The following is a 23,613-nucleotide window of genomic DNA, read 5'->3' on the forward strand; positions in this document are numbered from 1 at the left end:
GAAATGTGCCCTCCCACTCCCCAGGATGAGCAAGGTGGTGTCCTCTGTGACTGAGCAGTCAGCAACTTAACACCAAAGGTCACCAATGATCAAATCCATGAGAATTGATCCGAGGAGTTATGTATTAGGGCTACGAAAGAGTAAACACTCAGTAAATAGTGGCTATTATTATCATCATCATCATCATGATTACTCTCAATTTCCCCCTGGAGAACTCCTATTCAACCTTCAAAACCCCATGTGGTGGCACCCATCCTACAGAGATTGAGCTCAAATTCAGAGAGTTTTGATTTTGTGATGATTTGATGAGTTCCCCAACTGGGGTCCATAGAGCAGCTGGGCCAACACTGAGGTCTCTCAGCATCGAGCTCTATTCTTTTTCTGCCTGACCAGTTGCTGGGTATAAGTCTCAGGCCCGGCCAGTCCGGCTGAGGAGTGTGCAGACACAGGCAGTGCCAATTTGAATCCATCGCCAGTCCACACGGCCCTGGGCATCAGCGGTCAATGCCCGCACATAGGACTGCTTGGCCTTGCAGTCAGATACCCAGTGCCCCCCGGTCCACACCCCGGCAGCAGCCCCCTCCACCTACCCCACGGCTACCTTCCTCAGAGTTATCGGCCTCGAAGCGGTGACAAAGAAGTGCTGGCGGAGGGAACTGCCGCCAGCTGCAGGCACCTCGCCCAACACCTCCACCTCGAGCACAACCAAGTCCACAGCGGTCCCGGGATCTGTCACGCAGACACTGACTGCATCACACATGGCCAGCCTCACCCTGATGACTCGCCGGTGAAGCATCGCTCACCTCATGCTGGCTGCGGTTGGCCCAGGCGCCTGCTGACTCCCAAAAGGCCCCAGTCTCCAGCAGGAAGAGCAGAGGGGGCCCGGCAGCGGCACCCCTAGACAGGACCACTCGGGGGAAAAGAAGGTCCCACTTTGTAGTAGGAAAAGGGGACAATGTCAAGGGTGGGGGTTAGGACTCCATTGACACACTGGGGAGGAAGAAAATGAGGGGGATGCAGAGGGAGCCTGGGGGAGCGGGAGCATCTCTCAGAGCACCTCTCAGAGCACATGGAGACAGGGAAAAGGAGGCTGGGATTAGAGAAGAGGATAAACACTTCAGTGGGGACAGAAGTTTGGAACCCCAGGGGAGGCCTGCCTGCCAGGATTATGGGGAAGCCCTTGCTCTAGAAGTTTGGGGGACTCCATATATAGGACTTGCATCACACCCAACTTGTAGATTAATAATAAATATTCAACAACTACAGGTCAGGCATTATGGCCCACACCTGTAGTCCCAGCACTTTGGGAGGCTGAGATGGGTGGATGACTTGAGGCCAGGAGTTGGAGAGCAGCCTGGCCAACACTGTGAAACAACATCTCTACTGATAATACCAAAATTAGCCAGGCCTGGTGCTGCACGCCTGTGATCTCAGCTACTCGGGAGGCTGAGGCAGGAGAATCGCTTGAACCCGGGAGGGCCGAGATTGTAGTGAGCCAAGATCGTGTCACTGCACTTCTGCCTGGACAACACAGTGAGACTCTGTCTCAAAAAAAAAAAAAAATAAGGCCGGGCACGGTGGCTCACACTTGTAATCCCAGCATTGTCGGAGGCTGCAGTGGGCGGATCAGCTGAGGTGAGGAGTTCCAGACCAGGCTGACCAACATAGAGAAACCGCAACTCTACTAAAAATACAAAATATCCTCGGGCATGGTGCTGCATGCTTATAATCCCAGCTACTTGGGAGGCTGAGGCAGGAGAATCGCTTAATCCCAGGAGGCGGAGTTTGAAGTGAGCCAAGATCGCGCCATTGCACTTCAGCTTGGGCAACAAAAACAAAGCTCCATCTTAAAAAAATAATAATAATAATCATAAAATAAAGATAAAAATTATTCGGCCGGGGACAGTGGCTCATGCCTGCAATCCCAGCACTATGGGACGCCGAGGCGGGTGCATCACCTGAGGTCAGGACTTTGAGACTAGCCTGGCCAACATGGTGAAACGCTGTGTCTACTAAAAAAATTACAAAAATTAGCTGGGTGTGGTGGTGCACGCCTGTAGTCCCAGCTACTCGGGAGTCTGAGGCAGGTGAATTGCTTGAACCCGGGAAACATAGGTGCAGTGAGCCAAGAGCGCGCCACTGCACTCCAGACTGGGTGACAGGGCGAGACTCCATCTCAAAAAAAAAAAAAAAAAAGATGAAATAAAAATAAAAATAGAAAATAGTCAACTACAATTACTCAATAGCAACAGAGGGTAAAATACAGGCTCAGAGAAATTAATGCTTTGTGCCTGGTCGCATAGCCAGCAAATGGCAGAGATGGGACTTCACCTCTGGGCAACTGCATTCTGCCATCCTTCCCGTAGAACTCTGAGGAACCGAGAGTCTTGCATCTTGGAGGATGTTCCAACCAATTTTTTTTTTTTTTTTTTTTTTTTTTTTTGAGGTAGAGTCTCACTCTCTCACCCAGACTGGACTGCAATGGCTCGATCTCGGCTCACTGCAAGCTCTGCCTCCCGGGTTCAAGCCATTCTCCTGCCTCAGCCTCCCGAGTAGCTGGGACTGCAGGCGCCTGCCACCACGCCTGGCTAATTTATTGTATTTTTTAGTAGAGACGGAGTTTATTCGTGTTAGCCAGGATGGTATTGATCTGCTGACCTTGTGATCTGCCCACCTCCGCCTCCCAAAGTGCTGGGATTACAGGCATGAGCCACTGCGCCCGGCCCAATTTTTTTTGTTTGTTTTGTTTTGTTGTTGTTTTTTTTTTGAAACAGAGTCTCACTCTGTCTGGCCAGGCTGGAGTACAGTGGCACAATCCCGGCTCACTGTAACGCCTGTCTCCTGGTTTCAAGCCATTCTCCTGCCTCAGCCTTCTGAGTAACTGGAATTACAAGCGCCTGCCACCGTGCCCCGCTAATTTTTGTATTTTTAGTAGAGATGCAGTTTCACGACATTGGCCAGACTGGTCTCAAACTCCCAACCTCCAGTGATACTCCTGCCCTGGCCTCCCAGAGTGCTGGGATTATAGGGGTGAGACACCACGCCTGGCCCCAAACAAATTGCTTTAAGATGAGGTCTCCCTATGTTTCCCCACTGCACTTGAACTCCTGGGCTCAAGCCATCCTCCTGCTGTGGCTCCTGAGTAGCTGGGACTACAGACTCAAGCCACCACGCCTGGCCACATTCCACAATTTAGAGAAAGTCCACAACCTGGAATCCTAGGGAGACCCTGATTCACCTCAAAACTGCCACTAAGGAGGTAAAACCCTGCCCCTCAGAGGCAGGCTTCAGTTTCCCTGTGTGTGAAATTGACCTGGCGCTGGGAGAGGCTGGTGGAGGCGCGGATTTTGCAGTTTCCCAACAACATTCTGGAAGCCTGTGGTCCTGGGAAAGGGTGGCGTGGAGAAGACTGGGAAACAACCAGTGGTCACCAGAGCTGTAGCACCTCCTCCACCTCGGAGCTCTGGGGCTGGGAACCCCAGGCTTCGGGGCCCCTGTGAAGGACGCAGGTGGCCCCCTCTTTCCTGACATCTCAGGAGAGGGAGCGGCAACCGGCTAGGGGAAGAAAAGCACAGGAAGGTTATACAGCCAGATGGGGAAGGGGCCAAATCCCTGAACAACCCCTTCCCAGAGTTCCTCTTCAAGTGCAGGGTACCCGAGAGTCAAGGCCCCGCCCCCTTTTCAGAGGCCCCTTTTCTACTTAGGTGATGTCTCCTGGCTGGGATGGGAGGCAGATGGACGGAGGGGAGGGGGGGAGGAGGGGAAGGGAGAGGCAGTGGATGAAGGAGAATGGAAGAGATGACATCCCCCTCGGCCCCTTCATCCCATTCAGGTCCCCAAGCCGCTCCCCCTCCACACCTGCACTGCCAGTGCCAACGTCAGAGGGAGGAAGAGGGAGCTCGGCTTAGAAGGCTGAGGCCCTGCCCCCTGGGCCACACCGATCATGTGGCCTTCCTTCTCCCCACAGAAGGCCAGACCATGGACACCTCCTGAGCTGGATGTCATCCCCCATCTTCATTCTCTTTTCTTTTTCTTTCTTTCTTTTTTTTTTTTTTTTTTGAGATGGAGTCTCGCTCTGTCGTGCAGGCTGGAGTGCAGTGGTGTGATCTCGGCTCACTGCAAGCTCCCCCTCCCAGGTTCACTCCATTCTCCTGCCTCAGCCTCCCAAGTAGCTTGGACTGCAAGCGCCCGCCACCAAGCTGGGATAAGTTTTCGTATTTTTAGTAGAGATGGGGTTTCACCGTGTTAGCCAGGATGGTCTCGATCTCCTGACCTCATGATCCGCCCGCCTCGGCCTCCCAAAGTGGTGGGATTACAGGCGTGAGCCACCGCGCCCAGCCGTCCACCCTGTTTTCTACCAGAGTTCTGATACTGTGACTTTGTATAAAATGGTTTGGAAGCTGGACCCACCCTGTGTGTGTGTGGTTGCCCTGAGCCCACAGAAAGACACCTCCAGAGTGCGGATTGAGAAGCCTTTATTGTGGGAGGATCGGGGTGTCTGAGGGCCCCGGGAGTCGGGATGGGCTTGGAAGGCTGGGGGGAGGGGCCTTTGAGGAAGAGGAGGCCTGGAAGCGGGGGTCATCACAGGTCAAGGGGTGGTCCTTGGGACCCCCGCAGTCAGTGGTGCTGCGGCGGCAGAGTGCACATTGACAGCTGAGAGCCACGGCGTAGGAGACCACAGGGTTCACGCCGCGCGGGCAGCCAGGGAGCCGGATGGACTCGAAGCGCACATCGCGGTAGTTGCACACCACCTGAGGCAGGGCCGGCAGGACCCCCTGCAGCACGCGGGTCTGGAAGCCGTGTGAGTGGGGGAATGAGCATGTGCCTGGGGCCAGCGCCTCAGCTGAGCTCCCCAGCTGCCCCCACAGGTCTCAGACTCAGGAGTCCAGGAAGCCCTCTGTTCCTGCCCTCCCACACCCCATTCCGCAGCCCCTGACCAGAGAGGCAGACCACCCTTCCTCCCCCACTGCCTCTGTGGGTCTGGCCCTGAGGTGGCAGCACCTGCCCCGGCCCCGGGCAGCTCACCATGGTGGGGCAGTAGCCGGCACAGATGGTGGTGTTGACGATGATGCACACGGGGCAGCCCTCCTTCTCGACAGCCAGGGTGGCATTGATGGGGCGGCACCGTGGCCGAAGCATCTCCCTGGATGCCCATGTCCCGCCCATGCTCAGCAGCAGCAACAGCAGCAGCCCCTGGGACAAGGACACTGCTTCACCCGGGCCTGGTACCACAGCCCTGAGCCCTGGCCTTCCCATCCCGCGTGGTACACCAACCACAAAGACCCAGAGACCCTTCCCGGCATCTCCTATTCAGGAACCACCACCCGGACACCTGCCTTTCAGAGCCCACCCCACAGCCCGAGGGACCTGAGATACCCCAACATTTCAGATCCCCACCCTCAGGAACTGCCCCACCTGAAGCTTACTGGGGGTCACGCTCCTCCAGAAAGAGGCCTCCTTCCACAGCTCACGCTGGTCTGCCCCTTCTCATGCCAGTGATGGCCTGGAAGGAGGTGGAAGGTGCCCAGGGGCCCTGCAGTCTTACCTGGAACATCTCCATCCTTGGTGCGTCCCCTCCCTCGTGTACCTGGCTTTATACCTCTGGTTTGTGGGGGCGTCAAGGCCACCAGGAGGTTGTAGGATGCTGGAGTGAGCTCGACACTAACCCCTCGGGGGGCGAGAGGTAGACAAGGCCAGGGAGGCACAGGAGTGGCTCAGCGGAGCGCCCCAGCCCTCTCCCCTCGGTGGTCTAGCGCCAAGGATGAGGCAGAGACCACGGTGAAGTGACCTCAGAGACTCAGTCGTCGAGTGCTAGGGACTAGTCGAGGCTGGAGGCACAGGGAGTAGGGTGTAGGAAGGCCTGCCTCTGCCTATGGTGGGGTCTTGGGAACCAGGAGGAGGCCGTGACCCGAGAAAGGTGCTAGACTGAAGCCTCAACTCTCCTCTACTTGAGCCATTCCTGCACCACAGTCCAACCTAACAGGAGGGGCGCTGCTTCGGACTTAGCTTCTGCCCAGTGAGAGAGGGTCTCCCCGTGACTGTGCTGCCAGGGAAGCCACTTGACCCAGATGCCCCCCAACGAGGGATTCAGCCCGAGCCCCACCTCTCCCTTAGGAACCTCCGCCCACCCTACCCTCAAGCCAGGATGCCCGGAGCGGTCCCCGGAAATGCGTGTGCTTCAGGTGATTTAACTGATTATTGAATAGGCCCGCAGGAGGTGTGTCCTGCCCGCGGGGCCACAGCCTCCGAGGACATTATCTGGACTTAGTCCCTTCCCGGCGATCCAGCCGCAGCTGAGTGGGCGTGTCTGGGCTAGTCCTGTCCCCACACTGCGGATAGACTTAATGAGTGCGAGCCCACCTAGGTCCGAACACCGCGTAGTGAGCGGCTGTCCAGAGCTCTGCTCCGCCCCCACGCCAGGGGGCGTGTCTGGGGTGGGGCTGGCCGGGCAGGCTCCCACTAGCCCTGGCTTCCAGCGGCCTGAGCGGGAGTTCTCGGTGCTGTAGGCTTTCGGGACGCTGTGTATGCCCGGCAGGGGCTTCCAGTGGGGGCCACCCCAAGTCGCCTCCAGCGGGCGGAAGCGGTCGAGCCGGCGGAGCGGGTGCAGCGAGGAGCTGTAGGTTTCCTGAGCCAGAGACATGGCCCGCCGTGCGGCGCTCGAGGCGGCCTGGAGGAGCAGAGACAGGGCTGCCGCTGCGGGTCGTGACTCCAGAGTTGGGGCCTCTCTTCTAAGCTCCAGTAGGTCAGGGAGTCCTTGCGGGGGTATCCGGACAGCTCCCTCCTGTGGGAGCAGGGCAGGATGGTGAGGATACAGCTGGATCCTTGGGGACGAGGTTCAGACCTCGGGATCTAAGGAGTCTGCACACTCAAACTCCTGCATTTCCAGGCGAGGACCCCTTAGGAAGGACGCGACCGGGCACGCGTTGCCTGCGTTCCTGGGTCCTCGAGTTACTTAACGTCCTGGAAATTGAGCTTTCGCATCCTAGGGAAGGAAACGGGGGCTTTCGCTTCCTTGCGAAGGAGCATCTGGGGGCTCAAGTACCGAAGGAGGCCCTGCCCTCGGATCCAGAATCCCCTCGAGCCGCTGTGCAGGCTTCCTGTCCCTACCGCGGTTCCTGGAGGTGACACTAAGGACTCCTGGGTGCTAAAAGAGGGAGGGGCTGTCTGAACTGTGGTTGTTGCTGCTATAGGAGTCGAGACTGAGACCACCGGTCAGGGAATGGGAGCCAGCCCAGGGGCTCGGCGTGCACCGGCCAAGGCGGGGGCTGTGCAGGAGGCGGTGCCGAGCGAGAGCCCGGCTTACTTGGGATAGAACCGAAAGTCCCGCGCCGAGGTGGTCAGATAGAGCTGGCGGCGGTCCAGGACGCCCCGGTCGGATACTGTGAAAGGTGGGCCAGACAGCGCGGGGTTCTTCGTGCAGGCGATTAGAGCCTGAGCAAGACTGGGAGAGGAGGCATACCCAAGACATAGATTTCATACCCCATCCCAAGTCCTGGGTCCCGAGTTCAGAATCCCTCTCCTTCGGCCTCGACAGCCATGACGGCCACGGCCCTCACACCCCGCCCCAGGGTCAGAGCCCTTCCTGCCACCCACGCCAGGGAACTTCAGCTTCCTTCCTCATACCCGAACCGTTCCCAGCCTCACCTCCCTAAATCCAAGCCCTCCTGCTGGTCAAGGAACTCAAATCCAGGCCCCCAGCCACCACAAAATCCCCCCGGTTCTGCCCCCGGTCTCAAGCCTTCTTGGTGTGGCCACTGGAGCTGAGCTGCATCTTGGGCAACAACTCCAGGTTACCTCTCCTAACTCCCACCCGACCACGTCTCAGAATATTCTAGTCTCCTCCCCACCCACAGCCCGCCGTCTAGCTCCGCAGCAGCTTAGGAGCCCTGAAGGCGAGTTTCCAGCCCCTGGTCCTTCTGGCCTGGCGTGGATGCCCAGCCCTTCCCCCCGCTCCTCTAACCTCCCGATCCCGCCCCAGATCCTTTAGCCACGCCCCAAAGCTGTGATTTCCTTCTGGCCCCGCCCCAGGCTCCCGGAGCTCCGCTGGTCTCGCCAGCGCCGGCTTCCACCCAGCCACCTGGGAAGGCCCCCCGCGGTGGTGGTCCGAGAGTTGTGAGGGGCTGGGGCCCGACGTATTTGGGGGCGCGCGCGTCTGGGCCGGGAGAGCAAGTGTACTGCGCCCTCGTCTCGCTGCTCTGGTACTTTGTGGTCAGTAGGAGGGTTCAGCTGCGGTGTCTGAGCTGCGGAAAGGCAACCCAGAGACTCATGTGAAGGAGCAGGGGACTCAAATGCAGTTCCCCGCAGACTCCGGCACTCCCCAAATCTTACCTTTTCTCCTGAATCCTTGATCCCCACAGTCCGCGTGGGGTCTGCAGGCTCTGGGGCTCTGGGCTGGGCGCAGGGCCCGCCATGGGTCTTGGGCACGTAGGCCGAGCCAGAGGTTGTCTCCCATCTGCTGAGGACCTCGTCGAAAGCCCAGATGCGAGAATCCTGCTTTGCAGTCGGAGGTAGAGGGTCCGCGACCGTGGACTGGAGAGAAGGCGCCGCACATCAGCTAGAAAGACTCAGGAGTCCCTATCACCCCCCACCCCAAACTCTGACCTCTTCCAGTCGGCCCCCAGCCCTTTCCTCTGCAGTCCCTGGCATTCAGCTTCCCTGGCGCCTCCTCTCTCAGACCCAGGACTCCAGGACCCTCCTCCTTCAGAGAGGAGTCCAAGCTCCCAATCCCCTTTTCTCAGCCCCCATCTTTCTGGGTCCCCAGGCCCCGCAGGGCTTCAGCCTAGGGTCTGCCCACCTGCACCGTGGGCGGGGGGAAGGGTACGGGTGGGATAATGCCATGGGTAACGTAGCTGCTGGTGAGATGCCAGTTGGGCCAGGATTCAGGCATCTCGGTTGCAGAGATGAAAGACCACGGGGGGCCACAGTGCACAGCCAGGGTGCCACTGGCCATGGTTCCACCCCCTCCCTGTAGCCAAGCAGGAGCTGGTTTGTTGCTGTTGCCCCAGGTGACAGAACCCGCTCACCCCAATCCAGCCAATGAAAGGCCTGCAGGCACATGGATGGATGGAGTGATTAAGAGACCCAGAGACAGAGAGACAGGGACTCCAAGAGGGGCACAGAGAAACACGGAGTGGGGGATGGAGAGTCAGAAAGAGGCGGACAGAAGGGGATGGAGAAGTTCAGGATTTCAGAGACCCAGGGGGTGGGGGAGACAGAGACACAGAAAGAAGGACAGAGACCTGGGGGTGTCAGAGATACAGACAGAGACCCCTGCACTGCCCCCAGCACCTCAGGACATCCATGAGAAACACCCCCCTTTGCTCCAGGGTCCAGAACCTCCTGGCTGCTTCCTCCCTCTGCCAGGCCTGCCCACCTCGGGGTAACGATTTCCAGATGTCCCCGGGGCTCCCCAACCCTTCCCGCACGTGCTGAAGGAGTCAGCGCTGGTGTCAGCTGTCCTGCCTGCCTTTGATTTGGTTGAAAACTTCCACCTGGGTGGGCTGGGTGGGGAAAGAGAAAGGGATCTAGAGAGAAGTGCACAGGGACATAGCGAAAAAGATGGGCTTTGATGAGTGAGGAATAAATACAACAAGAAAGGGGAGAGACAGGGAGGAAGAAAGAGACCACGATGGAAAGGGAGCTATTAGTACTACCCAGAGGCGAGAGACACTGGAAGTTAGAGACAGAGATGAAGGTGGCAAAAATGACCAAAATCACAGATGGAAAACAAGGAGACGTAGAAACTGAGGCAGCCACGCCCCACCCTGCCCAGGGGCCTGGTCTGTATAGATGCGGGGAGAAGTTGCCTATGTCCTTTGCTCAAAGCTGGACCTGAGAGAGAGAGAGAGAGTTGGTGGGGCGATGGGTAACATGTGAAGGGCTATTGTGAAGGCCTGTGGTCTGTCCCTGGCTTCCCTTGTCACTTCTTCACTATAAACAGCTTTTGATCACCGGGCGCAGTGGCTCATGCCCGTAATCCCAGTACTTTGGGAGGCCGAGGCATGCGGATCACTTGAGGTCAGGAGTTTGAGACCAGCCTGGCCAACATGGCGAAACCCTGTCTCTACCAAAAAATACAAAAAGTAGCCGGGCGTGGTGGCGCACACCTGTAATCCCAACTAAGGCAGAAGAATCACTTCAACCTGGGACGTGAAGGCTGCAGTGAGCTCAGATCACACCACTGCACTCCAGCCTGGGTGACAGAGCGAGACTCCATCTCAAAAAAAAAAAAAAAAAGAGCTTTTGGTCAAGGCCTCTGACTCCTCAACCCCCATTATCTCATCCTACCAGCCCATTCTTCAGACAAGGAAAACTGAGGCTACTTTCTGCAGCCAGGCCCAGGATCCCACTTACCCCTCCTCCCCCATTCAGGCTTCTGGGGCCTTTCTGTTGGATTTTGCTGGCCCTACTCAACAGCTCTCAATGGACAGTGACCCCCTGATCCTAGCCAGGGGGCCGAAGAGTTAGTGAGAAACTCATGCCCCACTCAAGCTGGACAAATTTTTTCTCTTTTTTTTGAAACGGAGTTTCGCTCTTTTTGCCAAGGCTGGAGTGCAATGGCACAGTCTTGGCTTACTGCAACTTCTGCCTCCTGAGTTCAAGCAATTCTCCTACCTCACCCTTCAGAGTAGCTTGGATTACAGGCATCCGCCACCACGACCAGCTAATTTCTTTTTATAATTTTAGTAGAGTTGGGTTTTCACCATGTTGGCCAGGCTAGTCTCGAACTCCTGACCTCAGGTGATTCACCCACCTCGGCCTCCCAAAGTGCTGGGATTACAGGAATGAGCCATCGCACCTGGCCATCAAGCTGGAAAATTTTTTTTTTTTTTTTTTTTTTTTTTTTTTTTTGAGACGGAGTCTTGCTCTTTCGCCCAGGCTGGAGTGCAGTGGCCCGATCTCAGCTCACTGCAAGCTCCGCCTCCTGGGTTCACGCCATTCTCCTGCCTCAGCCTCCCGAGTAGCTGGGACTACAGGCGCCCGCCACCACGCCCGGCTAATTTTTTCTATTTTTAGTAGAGACGGGGTTTCACCGTGTTAGCTAGGATGGTCTCGATCTCCTGACCTCGTGATCCGCCCGCCTCGGCCTCCCAAAGTACTGGGATTACAGGCGTGAGCCATGGAAAATTTTAAGGTCTGTTTCTTTCCCAATGTAGAGTAAAGGTTGGGACAGGGAAGAGGGCTAGAAACCTGACTTCAGCTCCCTGCCGAGGGCTGAACTCTCCAGCATCCTGATCGCTTCTCATTCAACCTTGCTTGTACTCCTCTGTGATCGGTAGCTTATTACCTCCAAACAGAATATTCTAAGTCAACCTTTGCCCCCTCTTACTAAGTAAGATTTCCCATTTGAACCCCATCTCCCAGATACTTAAAGGCCTTCTGTGGGCCACGTTCTCAAGGTCCCCTGGCCATCTGCTTGCCTGTTCTAGTTTCTCTCCTCCTCCACCCACATCGTGAAATGTCCCCTCCCACTCCCCAGCAAGGTGGTGTCCTCTGAGACTGAGTAGTCAGCAACTTAACACCAAGGGCCACCAATGATCAAATCCATGAGAGTTGATCTGAGGAGTTATGTATTAGGGATAAGAAACAGTAAACACTCAGTAAATAGTGGCTATTATTATTATATCATCATCATTATTACCCTCAAGTTGCTCCAGGAGAACTCCTATTCAACCTCCAAAACCCCATGTGGTTTCACCCATCCTGCAGAGATTGAGCTCAAAATCAGAGAATTGTGATTTTGTGATTATTTGATGAGTTCCCAAACTGGGGTCCTTAGATCAGCTGGGCCATCCCTGAGGTCTCTCAGCATCCAGCTCTGTTATTTTCCTGGGCATGGGTCTCAGGCCCGGCCAGTCCGGCTGAGGAGTGTGCAGACGCAGGCAGTGTCAATTCGAATCCATCGCCAGCCCACACGGCCCTGGGCATCAGCGGTCAATGCCCGCACATAGGACTGCTTGGCCTTGCACTCAGATACCCAGTGCCTCCTGTCCACTCCCCGGCAGCCCCCTCCACCTGCCCCCGGGCCACCTTCCTCAGCGTTATCAGCCTTGCAGCGGGTTTCAAAGAAGTACTGGCGGAGGGGACTGCCGCCAGCTGCAGGCACCTCGCCCAACACCTCCACCTCGCGCCCACGCAAGTCCACAGCGGTCCGGCGGTCTGTCACCCAGCCACTGACTGCATCGCACACAGCCAGCTCACCCCGACGACTCGCTGGTGCAGTTTCGCTCACCCCACGCCGGCTGCGGTTGGCCGGGGCACCTGCTGACTCCCGAAAGGCCCCAGCCTCCAGCAGGAAGAGCAGAGGGGGCCCAGCAGGGGCACCCCTAGACAGGACTACTCGGGGGGAGAGAAGGTCCCACTCAGGGGCCAGAAAAGGGGGCAATGTTGAGGGTGGGGGTTGGGACTCAATTGGCACACTGGGGAGGAGGAAAAGGAGGAGGATGGGGAGGGAGCATGAGGGGAGAGGGAGCATCTCTCGGAGCACCTGGAGACAGAAAGAGGGAGGCTGGGATTAGAGAAGGGGGTAAAAACTTCAGTGGGGAAAGAAGTTGGGAACCCCAGGGGAGGCTTGCCTGCCAGGATTGTGGGGAAGCCCTTGTTCTAGAAGTTTGGGGGACCCTATATCTAGGGCTTGCGTAATGCGCAACTTGTAGATTAATAATAAATATTCAACTACTACAGGCCAGGCACTGTGCCCCACACCTCTAATCCCAGCACTCTGGGAGGCTGAGGCGGGTGGATGACTTGAGGTCAGGAGTTCCAGAGCAGCCTGGCCAACATGGTGAAACCTCATCTCTACCAAAAATACCAAAATTAACCGGGCATAGTGCTGCACGCCTGTAATCCCAGCTACTCGGTAGGCTGAGGCAGGAGAATCACTTGAACCCAGGAGGCCGAGGTTGCAGTGAGCAGAGAGTGCACCACTCCCCTGCCGCCTGGGCGACAAGAGTGAGACTCTGTCTCAAAAGTAAAAATAAGGCCAGGCATGGTGGCTCACACCTGTAATCCCAGCACTTTGGGAGGCCGAGATGGGCGGCTCACCTGAGGTGAGGAGTTCCAGACCAGGTTGGTCAACATGGTGAAACCCCTTCTTTACTAAAAATACAGAATTACCCGGGTGTGGTGGCGCATGTCTGTAATCCCAGTTACTTGGGAGGCTGAGGCAGGGCAATCACTTGAACCCAGGAGGTGGAGGTTGTGGTGGGCTGAGATTGAACCATTGCACTCCACCCTGGGCAACAAGAGCGAAACTCCGTCTTAAAAAACAATAATAATAATAAAAATAAAAATAATTCAAGTACTATTACTTAACAGTAACAGATGTTGAAATACAGGCTCAGAGAAGTTAATGATTTGTGCCCGGTCACACAGCCAGCAAATGGCAGAGATGGGACTTCACCTCTGGGCAACTGCACTCTGCCGTCCTTCCTGTGCAGCTCTGAGGAACCGACAGTCTTGCATCTTGGAGGATGTTCCAAACAATTTTTTTTTTTTGAGACAGAATCTCACTCTGTTGGCCAGGCTGGAGTACAGTGGCACAATCCTGGCTCACTGCAATGTCTGCCTCCTGGGTTCAAGTGATTCTCCTGCCTCAGCCTTCTGAGTAGGTGGGATTACAAGCACCTGCCACTGTGCCCAGCTAATTTTTGTATTTTTAATAGAGATGGGGTTTCACCATGTTGGCCAGACTGGTCTTGAACTCCCAACCTCAAGCAATAGTCGTGTCCTGGCCTCCCAAAGTGCTGGGATTACAAGCATAAGCCACCATGCCTGGTCCCAAACAAATTTTTTTTTTTTTTTTTTTTTTTGAGATGGAATCTCCCTCTGTCGCCCAGGCTGGAGTGCAGTGGCACGATCTTGGCTCACTGCAAGCTCCGCCTCCCAAGTTCATGGCATTCTCCTGCCTCAGCCTCCTGAGTAGCTGGGACTACAGACTCAAGCCACCACGCCTGGCCACATTCCACAATTTAGAGAAAGGTCACAACCTGGAATCCTAGGGAGACCCCAGTTCACCTCAAAACTGCCACTAAGGAGGTAAAACGCTGCCCCTCTGAGGCAGGCTTCAGTTTCCCTGTGTGTGAAATTGACCTGGCGCCGGGAGAGGCTGGTGGAGGCGCGGATTTTGCAGTTTCCCTACAACATTCTGGAAGCCTGTGGTTCTGGGAAAGGGTGGCGTGGAGAAGACTGGGGAACAGGCAGTAGTTACCAGACCTGTCAGCACCTCCTCCGCCTCGGAGCTCTGGGGCTGGGAGTCCCCAGGCTTCGGGGGGCCCCTGTGGAGGACACAGGTGGCCCCCTCCTTCCTGACATCTCAGGAGAGGGAGGGGGCAACCACCTAGGGGAAGAAAAGAATAGACAGGTTATAGAGGCAGGTGGGGAAGGGGCCAAATCCCTGAACAACCCCTTCCCAGAGTTCCTCTTCAAGTGCAGGGTACCCAAGAGTCAAGGCCCCGCCCCCTTTCCAGAGGCCCCTTTTCTACCCAGGTGATGGCTCCTGGCTGGGATGGGAAGCAGATGGAGGGAGGGGAGGGGAGAATAGGGGAAGGGAGGGGCAGTGGATGAAGGAGGCTGGAAGAGATTACATCCCCCTCGGCCCATTCATCTCCCAGATGGGGCGGAACTGGCCTGGACACCCGGGTCCCTGAGGGCCCACACTCAAGAAGCCCTGGTTCCCCAAGCTGCTTCCTGGAATGTTCCCTCCTCACAGGACAGGCCAGGGCCCGCCCAAGACTTCTGCACATACCTGGAGTGGCTGCCTGCCCTGGCTCCTCGGTACAGGAAAGGGGAAGGGTGGAGAGTGAAAGGAGCCCAGGCTGACCCAACCAGGACCGCCTTCTCCCTCAGACCGAGTAGTGCAGACCCCACGGCCTCCACCTTCAGACCCAGGAGTTCAGATCCCCAGCGCCCTCCTCCCTCAGACCCAGGAGTAGTCCAGGCCCCCAGCGCCCTCCTCTCTCAGACCCAGAAGTCCAGGCCCCCAGCACCCTTCTCCCTCAGACCCAGGAGGAGTCCAGGCCCAGGCCCCCAGCACCCTTCTCCCTCAGACCCTGGAGTCCAGGTCCCCAGCGCCCTCCTCCTTCAGACCCAGGAGTCCATGCCCCCAGCGCCCTTCTCCCTCAGACCCAGGAATCCAGGCCCCCAGTGCCCTCCTCTCTCAGACCCAGGAGTTCTGGAATTCAGGCCCCTCCTTCTCGGGTACTAAGAAATGCAGACTCCGGGTTCCTCATCCTCCAGATTTGGGTTGGGGGTTCCGGACTCCGAGACCCCTCAGGGGAAACCGGCTGCATATCTGGGACACTTCCCTCTTGCCTCAGTTTCCTCCGCCAAGCCCCGCCCCGGTCGGCCCCGCCCCCGTCCCTCCCCACCCGAGGGCAGGGCGACCAGGACGCCGGAATCCCGAGGGAGGAGGAGTGGAGATCTTACCTGGGGCGCCCTCTTCGGCTCCAGCGGCTGCCCTCCGCCCGGCAGCAGCTCCTCCTCCTGCTCGCTGGCTGCAGGGACGCTCGCTGGCCGGCCGGCTGCTAGCTGCTCACGCTCCGCAGGGCCCGGGTCGGGGGCGGGGGCGGGGCGGCGCCGGGCGGCAGAGGAGGGGCCGGGGGATCCTGCCTTGCACACGCGTGCCGGGACCTTGGAAGCCAGGCCTGGCTCGTTCAACGCGGCCGCCTTGGTCACAGGAGTCCCAGTTTCCAGCTGCCTCCTCCTTTAGACCTAGCAGTCCAGGCCCCCAGCCCCTCCTCCCTTCAGACCCAGGAGTCCAGGCATCCAGCCCCTCCTCCCTCAGACCCAGGACTTGCGACCCCAGCCACCTCTCCCCCCAGCCCCAGGCGCCTGAGTACTAAGCCCACAGTTCCCCCCACCACCTCCCAACCCCGCCCCGTCTCAGACTCAGGAGTCCAGCCCCCAGCCTCCTCCTCCATTAGCCCCAGGAGTCTGGGCCTGAGATTCCTTTGCCGTCTTTTGCCAATTGCGTGTCAATCCCGGGGCAGATTCCCACCCTCTGCTCTCCTCCCCACTTCCCAGGAGCTCCACGCCAGACATTAACCAGCTGGGCTTGGGCAGTGATAAGGCCCCAGGCCCGGGGAGACAGTGGATGTGGGGGCTCCCTCATACTCCTCTCCCCTGGAATTTCCTGGCTGGGGACCGGGGAAGAAGGTCTTGTCCTGAGCTCAGATAAGGGACGTGCAAGGTATCATAGGACCAGAGACAGACAGATGTGTCTTAAGAACAATCAGCTACTTTGAGAAATGGTGCGCGGTGACATGAAGGGAGAGATAGGGAGAAGACATGGAAAAGTGGGGAGAGACCAAAAGAAAGAGGGGGACCGAGACTAGAGAGAGTGGGGGAGGGCAGGAGCCCAGAGAGAAGACAGAGGCCCAGAGAGCGTGAGGGCAGACCCCCCCACCCCCCCGAGAAGGGGACAGAGCCCCTGAGAGACCCTGAGAAAGACAGGGATGGGACCGGAGCCGGAGTGTCTCAGGACAGTTATGAGGGCAGCGGGGCTCCTCACCCCACCACACCTCCACCCTGAGACTCCGCTCCCCTCCGCCTGCGCTATTTTCAGAAGGAAAACTGACACCTGCCTCGAGGGTCATCCCACACCCCCTCAGCCTAAATATAGCATGGCAAGGTGGCAGGAGGGTGTCCCCGGTTAGGGTGTTTCCTGCTCCTCACCATCCCAGCCAAGGCAACACACAAGGCCGCTCCAGTTATTTATTGGCGGGGGGGGGGGGGGGGGGGGAAGGGCCACTTCCCAGGCTTTGGGTGTGCGTTCAGGTCACCTCTCTGGCTTCTCCACCCTTCCCCTGTTCCTAAACAGCCAATACATCCTGCCGCATAGCAGGAGGACTCTAGCTTCTAGCTTCTAGTCCTGGAGGGGATAGTAGGGATGAGGTTTCCAATCTGTCCCCCTATCTCCAGGTCTCTGTTCCCCTCCCTCTGGATTTCTGTCTCCCTCCAACTCTGGGTCTGTCCTTCTCTCTCTGAGTCTCTGTCCCCCTCTCTCTCTGGGTCTCTGTCCCTCTCTCTCTGGGTCTCTGTCCCCCTCTCTCTCTGGGTCTCTGTCTCTCTCTCTGTCTCTGGATCTCTGTCCCCCCTCTCTCTGGGTCTCTGTTCCCCCCCCAGGTCTCTGTCCCCCCTTCTCTCTGGGTCTCTGTCCCCCTCTTTCTAGGTCCCAGTTTTCTTCTCTCTGGATATCTGTCCACCCTCTCTGGGTCCCAGTCTCCTTCTTGCTGAGCCTCTTGCATCCTCTCTCTTGGGGTCACTGTCTGCTTCTCTTTCCCCTCGTGGGGGTCTCTGTTCCCGCTCCCGGCCATCTGCCCTCTTCCCCCTTGCCCTTGGATTTCTCTCTTTTGCTCTGTGCCTCTCCTCCCTCCCGGCCTCAGTTCCTGTCTGTGTCTCCTCTTTAGGTCTCTGTGCTGGAGTCCAACCTGTCTCTTGTCACTGTGAGGTCCGTCTCCATTCTGTCCCTAAATGTGGCTTTCTCTCCATTTCAGAGACAAGTGACTACCTAAAGCTTCTATTAATTTCAACCATTATCAAACTCCTCCCACCATCTGTACCTTCTCTTTAGCTGTATGAAAAGGTGCTCAGATGAAACCAGGGGTTTCCACACTGAATTCCTGAGCTGCATTTTGAGTTGCCAAGAGGAGGCGTGTTCTCTTCCAACCAGTTCCCTTCCCATGCTTCCCACTGGTGTCTCTAAGGAAGATTTATTTGACCCAAAAAAGGGGTGGGTATGGCTAAAAATAACAACAACAGTCTCTAAACCACTGGATAGGTTTTAATAAATTAATCCAAGTAAAGTACTTTGATACCAAAGGAAGCCCTATATGTGTTAGTGATTTCAGCCTTCTTCCTCTAAATGCCCTTTGAGTTCTGAAAGATTTCTGAAAATGTTCGGCCTTGTGACCTTGGGTAACACCTGCTGCTCTGAGCCTCAGTTTCCCCGTCTGTAAGAAACGAGGCTACGGGACTCAGGAGGACCCGTGTGTCCCAACAGGCTGATGGGGACATGTGAAGCAGACAGACAGCCTGCCTGGCCCCTGGGGACAAGCTGTGAGACCTTGGGAAGCCACTCCCCTGCTCTGAGACTCAGGTTTCTCCCCTGGAAAACAGAGTGAGGCCCCCAGCCTGTCTGACAGCCTTCCTGAGCTGCAGGGAGGGTAGGTGACAGGCCTGGTTCAGGATTGTTCTGTGATTCTATGGAATAGACTGTACATCACTCTTGGGTTCAGGGGCACCAACTTTTTCTGGCTTTTTCTTTTCTTTTCTTTTCTTTTTTTTTTTTTTTTTTTGAGACAGAGTCTTGCTCTGCTACCCAGGCTGGAGTGCAGTGGCGCAATCTTGGCTCACTGCAAGCTCCGCCTCCCAGGTTCATGCCATTCTCCTGCCTCAGCCTCCCGAGTAGCTGGGACTACAGGTGCCCGCCACCGCACCCGGCTAATTTTTTTGTATTTTTAGTAGAGACGAGGTTTCACCGTGTTAGCCAGGATGGTCTGGATCTCCTGACCTCGTAATTTGCCCACCTCGGCCTCCCAAAGTGCTGGGGTTACAGGCATGAGCCACCGCGCCCGGCCTTTTCTGCCTTTTTCTATTGTGGTTCTCTTTCCCTGAGACTCTGTTGTTCTGTCTCCAACTCTGGGTGCCTGACGCTGCCCTCTGGGTCTCTGTCCCTCCCTCCCCCACCGGCTCTTTTTGTTTGTTTGTTGAGACGGGGGCTCCCTCTGTTGCCCAGGCTGGAGTGCAGTGGTGCAATCATGGCTCAATGCAGCCTCTACCTCTCAGGGTCAAGGGATCTTTCTGCCTCAGCTTCCTGAGTAGCTGGGATCACAGGCATGTGCCACCACACTCAGCTAATTTTTGTATTTTTTGTAGAGATGGGGTCTCACCATGTTGCCCAGGCTGGTCTTGAACTCCTGGCCTCAATCAATCCCCCTTCCTCGGCCTCCCAGAGTGCTGAGATTACAGGCATGGGCCACTTCGCCCGGCTTCTATGCCCTGCTCTTGGTCTCTGTCTCCCCACTCTGGATTTCTGTTCCTCTCTTCTGCATCTCTGCCATACCCCACCCTCCAGGTCGTTGTCTCCCTCTCCCTGAGTCTCTGTTTCTCTCCCTTTGGGTCTCTGTCTCTCTGGGTTTCCACCTCTTCCTTTTTCTGGGTCTCTTTCTCCATCCTTTTGGCTCTGTCCCTCTATCATGTCTGGACAGAGTACAGTTTTCTTCCCCTCTCCCCCTTCCCTTGTGGCTCTGACCTCCATGTCTGAGCATAAAACTGTAGGGGAGAATGGGAGTGAACAGCACAATGAAGTGGATGTGGGGTAAACAGGAGGAGCATCCACCTCTTACTAATTTACCCAGTCACCTCTGGATGAACACCCAATCCCATGGATACAGAATCCAGTCCCGCCCCCTACAGCGAGCTGGGGAGCCAGCTCGGCACATCTCCCAGAGCCCTCGCCACTGCATGCTCCCAGATACATGATGCTTCCCCACTGCTATTTCCTTTGGGTCCTGGTGCTACCACTAAATGCAAAACAGCCCGATGTGGCCCTATGGAACTCGTTCGCACAGTCCAACTCAACCCAACTTCCTGTAGGACTCACATAGTGACACGACTCAATGGAACTCAATTCAGCATGGCCCTATGAGACTCAAACAGTGGCATGACCCAACCGAACTGGCCTTACAAGGCTCATATGGTTGTACAATTCAACACAACTCAACTCGCTGTGGCCACGAAAAATGTCCAGCCACACACCTCTACACAGTTAAGCCCAACAGAACCCTACAAGATTCATTTGGTCATACAAACTTAACCCAATGTGACCTAGAAAGCTCAAATTCTACCACTGGACTCTTCACATTTCTACATGACTCGCAAGTTCACAGAACCTAAAATAACATGCCCCTGGAAGAATCACAGAGCTACACAATTTCCACCATGTTTCAACAAAACTTAACACCACACACATTCGATCTCAACAATGCCATGGGGGACCATCTAACTTGACCCAACATGGCCCTAGGGGACCCACCAAACCACAGAATCCTACACAATGCAGCTGGACCACACTCTCCCAGACTCACAACCCAACCAAACCCAACACTGACCTAGGAAACTCACAAAATGATATGACCAAACCTATCTCAACACTACCCCAAAAGGCTCCATGAGCTTTGCACAACTCAGAGTAATATGAACCAATTGAGTCTTCATTAACACAACACAACCCATTGCCATTCGCTGCTGCTTCAGGAGGTACCCACGGGAGCTACCAAACCACACAACCCAAGACCCAACAAGACTCAGTGTTTCCCCACTCGTTACGACTTAACCTAGCTCTTCCTAAACCCAATCCCCTCCCCCCAGCCTTGCCCTCCACCCTGCCCTCCCTCCCTCCCTCTAGGGAGGTGTGAGGTCCTGCAGACCTCAACTGTTCCTCACACTTCGGTGACCAGGTGTTTCCCTGGGGGTGCCCAGAGTGGAGGTGGTAGCTCAGGTACCTCCCCGTCCACCAGCCCCCCATTGGCCTTGCCCTCCAGTGGGCCACAAGGCTGCGTGTCCACATGGCTGAACATCCCAGCCTCTTCGCCCTCTGTCTCCCGGTGATAAAAGTAGCTGAAATTGGAGACAATGACGGGCACTGGCAGGGAAATAGTCAGCACGCCCGCAATGGCACACAGAGAGCCCACTATCTTGCCACCCACAGTGACGGGTGCCATGTCTCCATAGCCAACTGTAGTCATGGTGACTACCGCCCACCAGAAGGACTCAGGGATGCTAGTGAAATGGGAGTCCACCCGGTCAACTTCGGCAAAGTAGACGGCGCTGGAAAAGAGGACCACACCGATGAAGAGGAAAAAGATGAGGAGGCCCAGCTCACGCATGGAGGCCCGAAGCGTCTGGCCCAAGATTTGCAGGCCCTTTGAGTGCCGGGACAGCTTGAAGATGCGGAAGACACGCACCAATCGGATGACTCTCAGGATGGCCAGTGACATGGCCTGCTGGCCCACCCCTCGCTGCCGGGCCAGCTCGGTGCCCAGTGCCACAAAGTAGGGAAGGATAGCCACAAAATCGATGAGGTTCATCACGTTCTTGAAGAAGATAGCCTTGCTTGGACAGACCAGGAGGCGTATCAGCAGCTCAAAGGAGAACCAACAAATACACAGCGTCTCCACCACGAAGAACGGGTCATTGAAGGGCAGGCGGGGTGGATTTCCAGGCATTTGGCTGGAGCCATTCAGCCGAGCGGGGAACTGCAAGGAGGAAAGTGTTCAGGGAGGGTCAGGCTGGGGCTAGGACACGGGGACAGCCTTAATCATCATTTAAATACCCAGCTCCTCTTTACACATTGGTCAGTAGCCGCTGCGCCAAGGCCCTCGGTGACCTGGTTATCCCAGACTTCCTCCCAGGATCCCAGGGATCATCCATGGGCCGCTGACTTTCTGGTTGCCTGACCTGGTGGGTGGCTGGAGACGTGGTTCCTGCCCCTTCATGCGTGGGAACTCATGTTTGAGTAGGGTGCAACCTCTTCTCTCTCAAAGTCCCGCCTCCAGTGTTGATTTTCTACATGGGGAGCATCCCTGCCCTGGCCCCACCACCTTGTGCCTAGCTTTTCCTTGCCCTCCACAGTCCCCGCCCAGAGTATAATGCGGCTGGGCGCGGTGGCTCACGTCTGTAATCCCAGCACTTTGGGAAACCGAGGCGGGCGGATCACGAGGTCAGGAAATAGAGACCATCCTGGCCAACACGGTGAAACCCCATCTCTACTAAAAATACAAAAATTAGCCGGGCGTGGTGGCCTGCACCTGTAATCCCAGCTACTTGGGAGGCTAAGGCAGGAGAATCGCTTGAACCCGGGAGGCAGACCTTGCAGTGAGCCGAGATAGCGCCATTGCACTCCAGCCTGGGCGACAGAGCAAGACTCTGTCTCACAGGAAAAAAAAAAAAAAAAGAGACCTTCTCTGCAAGCCGAGCCCTAGGCCCCCTCCTCTGGCCCCTCAACCTGGCTTTCTTTCCATAGATTCCTCCTACTGTCGCCCCTCGGGCTCCAGCACCCTCAGCTGGAGTTATTCAGGGCCTGGCTTTCACCACCCAGCCGCACAGACTCTGGAGTTTTCAGGCTCTCCTTGGCCCCCCTCAGCTGTGATTTTTAAGGTTCCTGTCCTCCTACCCCTTGCATCAAGGGCCCTGCCCTCTGCACGCCGGGTTTCTCACTGACCTCAACCCCACCTTCTGATGGGGCAGGTCCTCCGACCCGGATCCTCAGGCCCCGCCTCCCGCCCACCCTGTCTTCGGCTGGCCCACCCCTCGCAGCCCCTGGCCCCGCCTTATGATTGGCCAGGTCCCCTCTGGACCCCGCCCATCTCCTCCCAAACCCCGCCCGTCTCCACCCACGCCCCGCCTCTCACCGCGCCGGCTGCGGCTACAGCAGCAAGCCCCGTGCCGTCGCGGTCGTCGCGGAAGTCAGGCAGCGTCTCGAGGCAGAAGACGACGATGGAGACGAGGATGACCAGCACGGAGACTACGGCGAGCACGCGCGCGGCCTGAGAGCTCTCGGGAAACTCGAAAAGCAGCCACAGCTGGCGCGCGAAGGCGCGGCGGGGCAGGGGGCGCTCGGGCGGCACCGGGCAGCCCTCGTCCTCGCGCAGGCGTGCCAGGGCCGCCGCGCCCAGCCCGTAGAAGGCCACCTCTTCCAGGAAGACGTCGAGCGGCACGTGCGCCGGCCGCCGCAGCCGCCCGCCCGACTGGTAGTAGTAGAGCACGGCGTCGAAGCTGGGCCGGTGCCGGTCGAAGAAGTACTCGCGGCGCGCGTCGTCGTAGAAGCGGCCGCGGCGCGCTGGGTCCCCTAGCAGAGTGTCCGGGAAGCGGCCCAGCGTGCGCGCCCGCGTCTCGAAGCGCAGCCCGGCCACGTTGAGCACCAGCCGCTCGCAGCAGCCGCACGGTGGCGGGCACCGCGGCTCCATGGCGCGCGCAGCCCCGGCGACCCGCGAACCGACGTGTGGCCCCGACGCCCGGCCCCGGTGCGGCCCCGCCTCGGCCGCCGCCGCCGCCGCCCCAGCCCGGTGTCTGGTGTCCGGTGTCCGCGCGTAAAAATAGCCCGGCAGGGCGGCTAGGGCGCGAGGGAGGGGGCACTGTGACCCCGGCGGGGCGGAGGGCGACAGGGCGACCGCGCGCCCTCTGCCGGGACGCCCGCCCTGCCCTGCCCCGCCGCCGCCGCCGCCTGCGCCTGCTCTGCGCCTTTCCCGTCCCGGGGTCCCCTTTCTCTCCGTCCTTCTGCCGCCGGGATCCTGTCCTGCGTCTCTCCAAGTTTCCGTGTGCGTGTGTTTCGTCAGAATCAGGCTTCAGTTGCAGTCGCCTCTTTTCTCTTTCTTCTTTCTGTCTTTTTTTTTTTTTTTTTTTTTTTTTGGAGACACAGTTTCCCTCTGTCGCCCGGGCTGGAGTGCAGTGGCGCGATCTCGGCTCACTGCAACAACCTCCGCCTCCCGGGATCAAGCGATTCTCGTGCCTCAGCCTCCCTAGTAGCTGGAATTACAGGCGCCACCAAGCCCAGCTAATTTTTTTTCTTTTTTCTTTTTTAGTTGAGAAGGGGTTTCACCATGTTGGCCAGGC

General features: G+C 57.3%; 4 protein-coding genes and 1 pseudogene across 4 annotated transcripts; all 5 read right to left on the reverse strand.

Annotated features, from left to right (window-relative positions):
• Positions 1 to 342: 342 nt before the first annotated feature.
• Positions 343 to 971, reverse strand: LOC100986199 (neurotrophin-4; the record flags this gene model as incomplete). The annotated part of the gene is given in 4 exon segments (XM_003845933.3): positions 343 to 580; positions 582 to 628; positions 631 to 766; positions 768 to 971. Coding segments are annotated over 4 exon segments (558 nt in total), but the record flags the coding sequence as incomplete, so codon positions are not given.
• Positions 972 to 4,458: 3,487 nt separating this feature from the next.
• LOC129393060 (choriogonadotropin subunit beta variant 2-like) lies at positions 4,459 to 6,093 on the reverse strand. Its single transcript, XM_055103540.2, has 2 exons — positions 5,026 to 6,093; positions 4,459 to 4,790 (listed from the first exon to the last, which is right to left on the reverse strand). The coding sequence occupies exons 1-2, from the start codon at positions 5,254 to 5,256 to the stop codon at positions 4,476 to 4,478; spliced, it is 546 nt and encodes a 181-aa protein (XP_054959515.2). The 5' UTR covers positions 5,257 to 6,093; the 3' UTR covers positions 4,459 to 4,475.
• A 94-nt stretch (positions 6,094 to 6,187) lies between these two features.
• Positions 6,188 to 8,953, reverse strand: LOC129394719 (stabilizer of axonemal microtubules 3-like; annotated as a pseudogene).
• Positions 8,954 to 11,605: 2,652 nt separating this feature from the next.
• On the reverse strand, positions 11,606 to 15,899 carry NTF4 (neurotrophin 4). Its single transcript, XM_055103541.2, has 3 exons — positions 15,427 to 15,899; positions 14,215 to 14,338; positions 11,606 to 12,487 (listed from the first exon to the last, which is right to left on the reverse strand). The coding sequence occupies exon 3, from the start codon at positions 12,473 to 12,475 to the stop codon at positions 11,843 to 11,845; it is 633 nt and encodes a 210-aa protein (XP_054959516.1). The 5' UTR covers positions 12,476 to 12,487; positions 14,215 to 14,338; positions 15,427 to 15,899; the 3' UTR covers positions 11,606 to 11,842.
• A 1,764-nt stretch (positions 15,900 to 17,663) lies between these two features.
• On the reverse strand, positions 17,664 to 23,335 carry KCNA7 (potassium voltage-gated channel subfamily A member 7). The gene is made up of 2 exons (XM_034944933.4): positions 22,413 to 23,335; positions 17,664 to 21,257 (listed from the first exon to the last, which is right to left on the reverse strand). The coding sequence occupies exons 1-2, from the start codon at positions 22,965 to 22,967 to the stop codon at positions 20,442 to 20,444; spliced, it is 1,371 nt and encodes a 456-aa protein (XP_034800824.1). The 5' UTR covers positions 22,968 to 23,335; the 3' UTR covers positions 17,664 to 20,441.
• Between the last annotated feature and the right edge of the window lie 278 nt (positions 23,336 to 23,613).

This window comes from Pan paniscus, chromosome 20 (genome assembly GCF_029289425.2).
Source record: "Pan paniscus chromosome 20, NHGRI_mPanPan1-v2.0_pri, whole genome shotgun sequence".
Taxonomy (NCBI): Eukaryota; Metazoa; Chordata; class Mammalia; order Primates; family Hominidae; genus Pan; species Pan paniscus.

Coding starts and splice junctions, on each gene's coding strand:
- LOC129393060 (XM_055103540.2), bottom strand. CDS start 5,256: ATGGGAAGGCCAGGGCTCAGGGCTGTGGTACCAGGCCCGGGTGAAGCA. Junction 4,791..5,025: donor CCGGCTACTGCCCCACCATG/GTGAGCTGCCCG, acceptor CACGGCTTCCAG/ACCCGCGTGCTGCAGGGGGT.
- NTF4 (XM_055103541.2), bottom strand. CDS start 12,475: ATGCTCCCTCTCCCCTCATGCTCCCTCCCCATCCTCCTCCTTTTCCTC.
- KCNA7 (XM_034944933.4), bottom strand. CDS start 22,967: ATGGAGCCGCGGTGCCCGCCACCGTGCGGCTGCTGCGAGCGGCTGGTG. Junction 21,258..22,412: donor CTGTAGCCGCAGCCGGCGCG/GTGAGAGGCGGG, acceptor TCCTCCTTGCAG/TTCCCCGCTCGGCTGAATGG.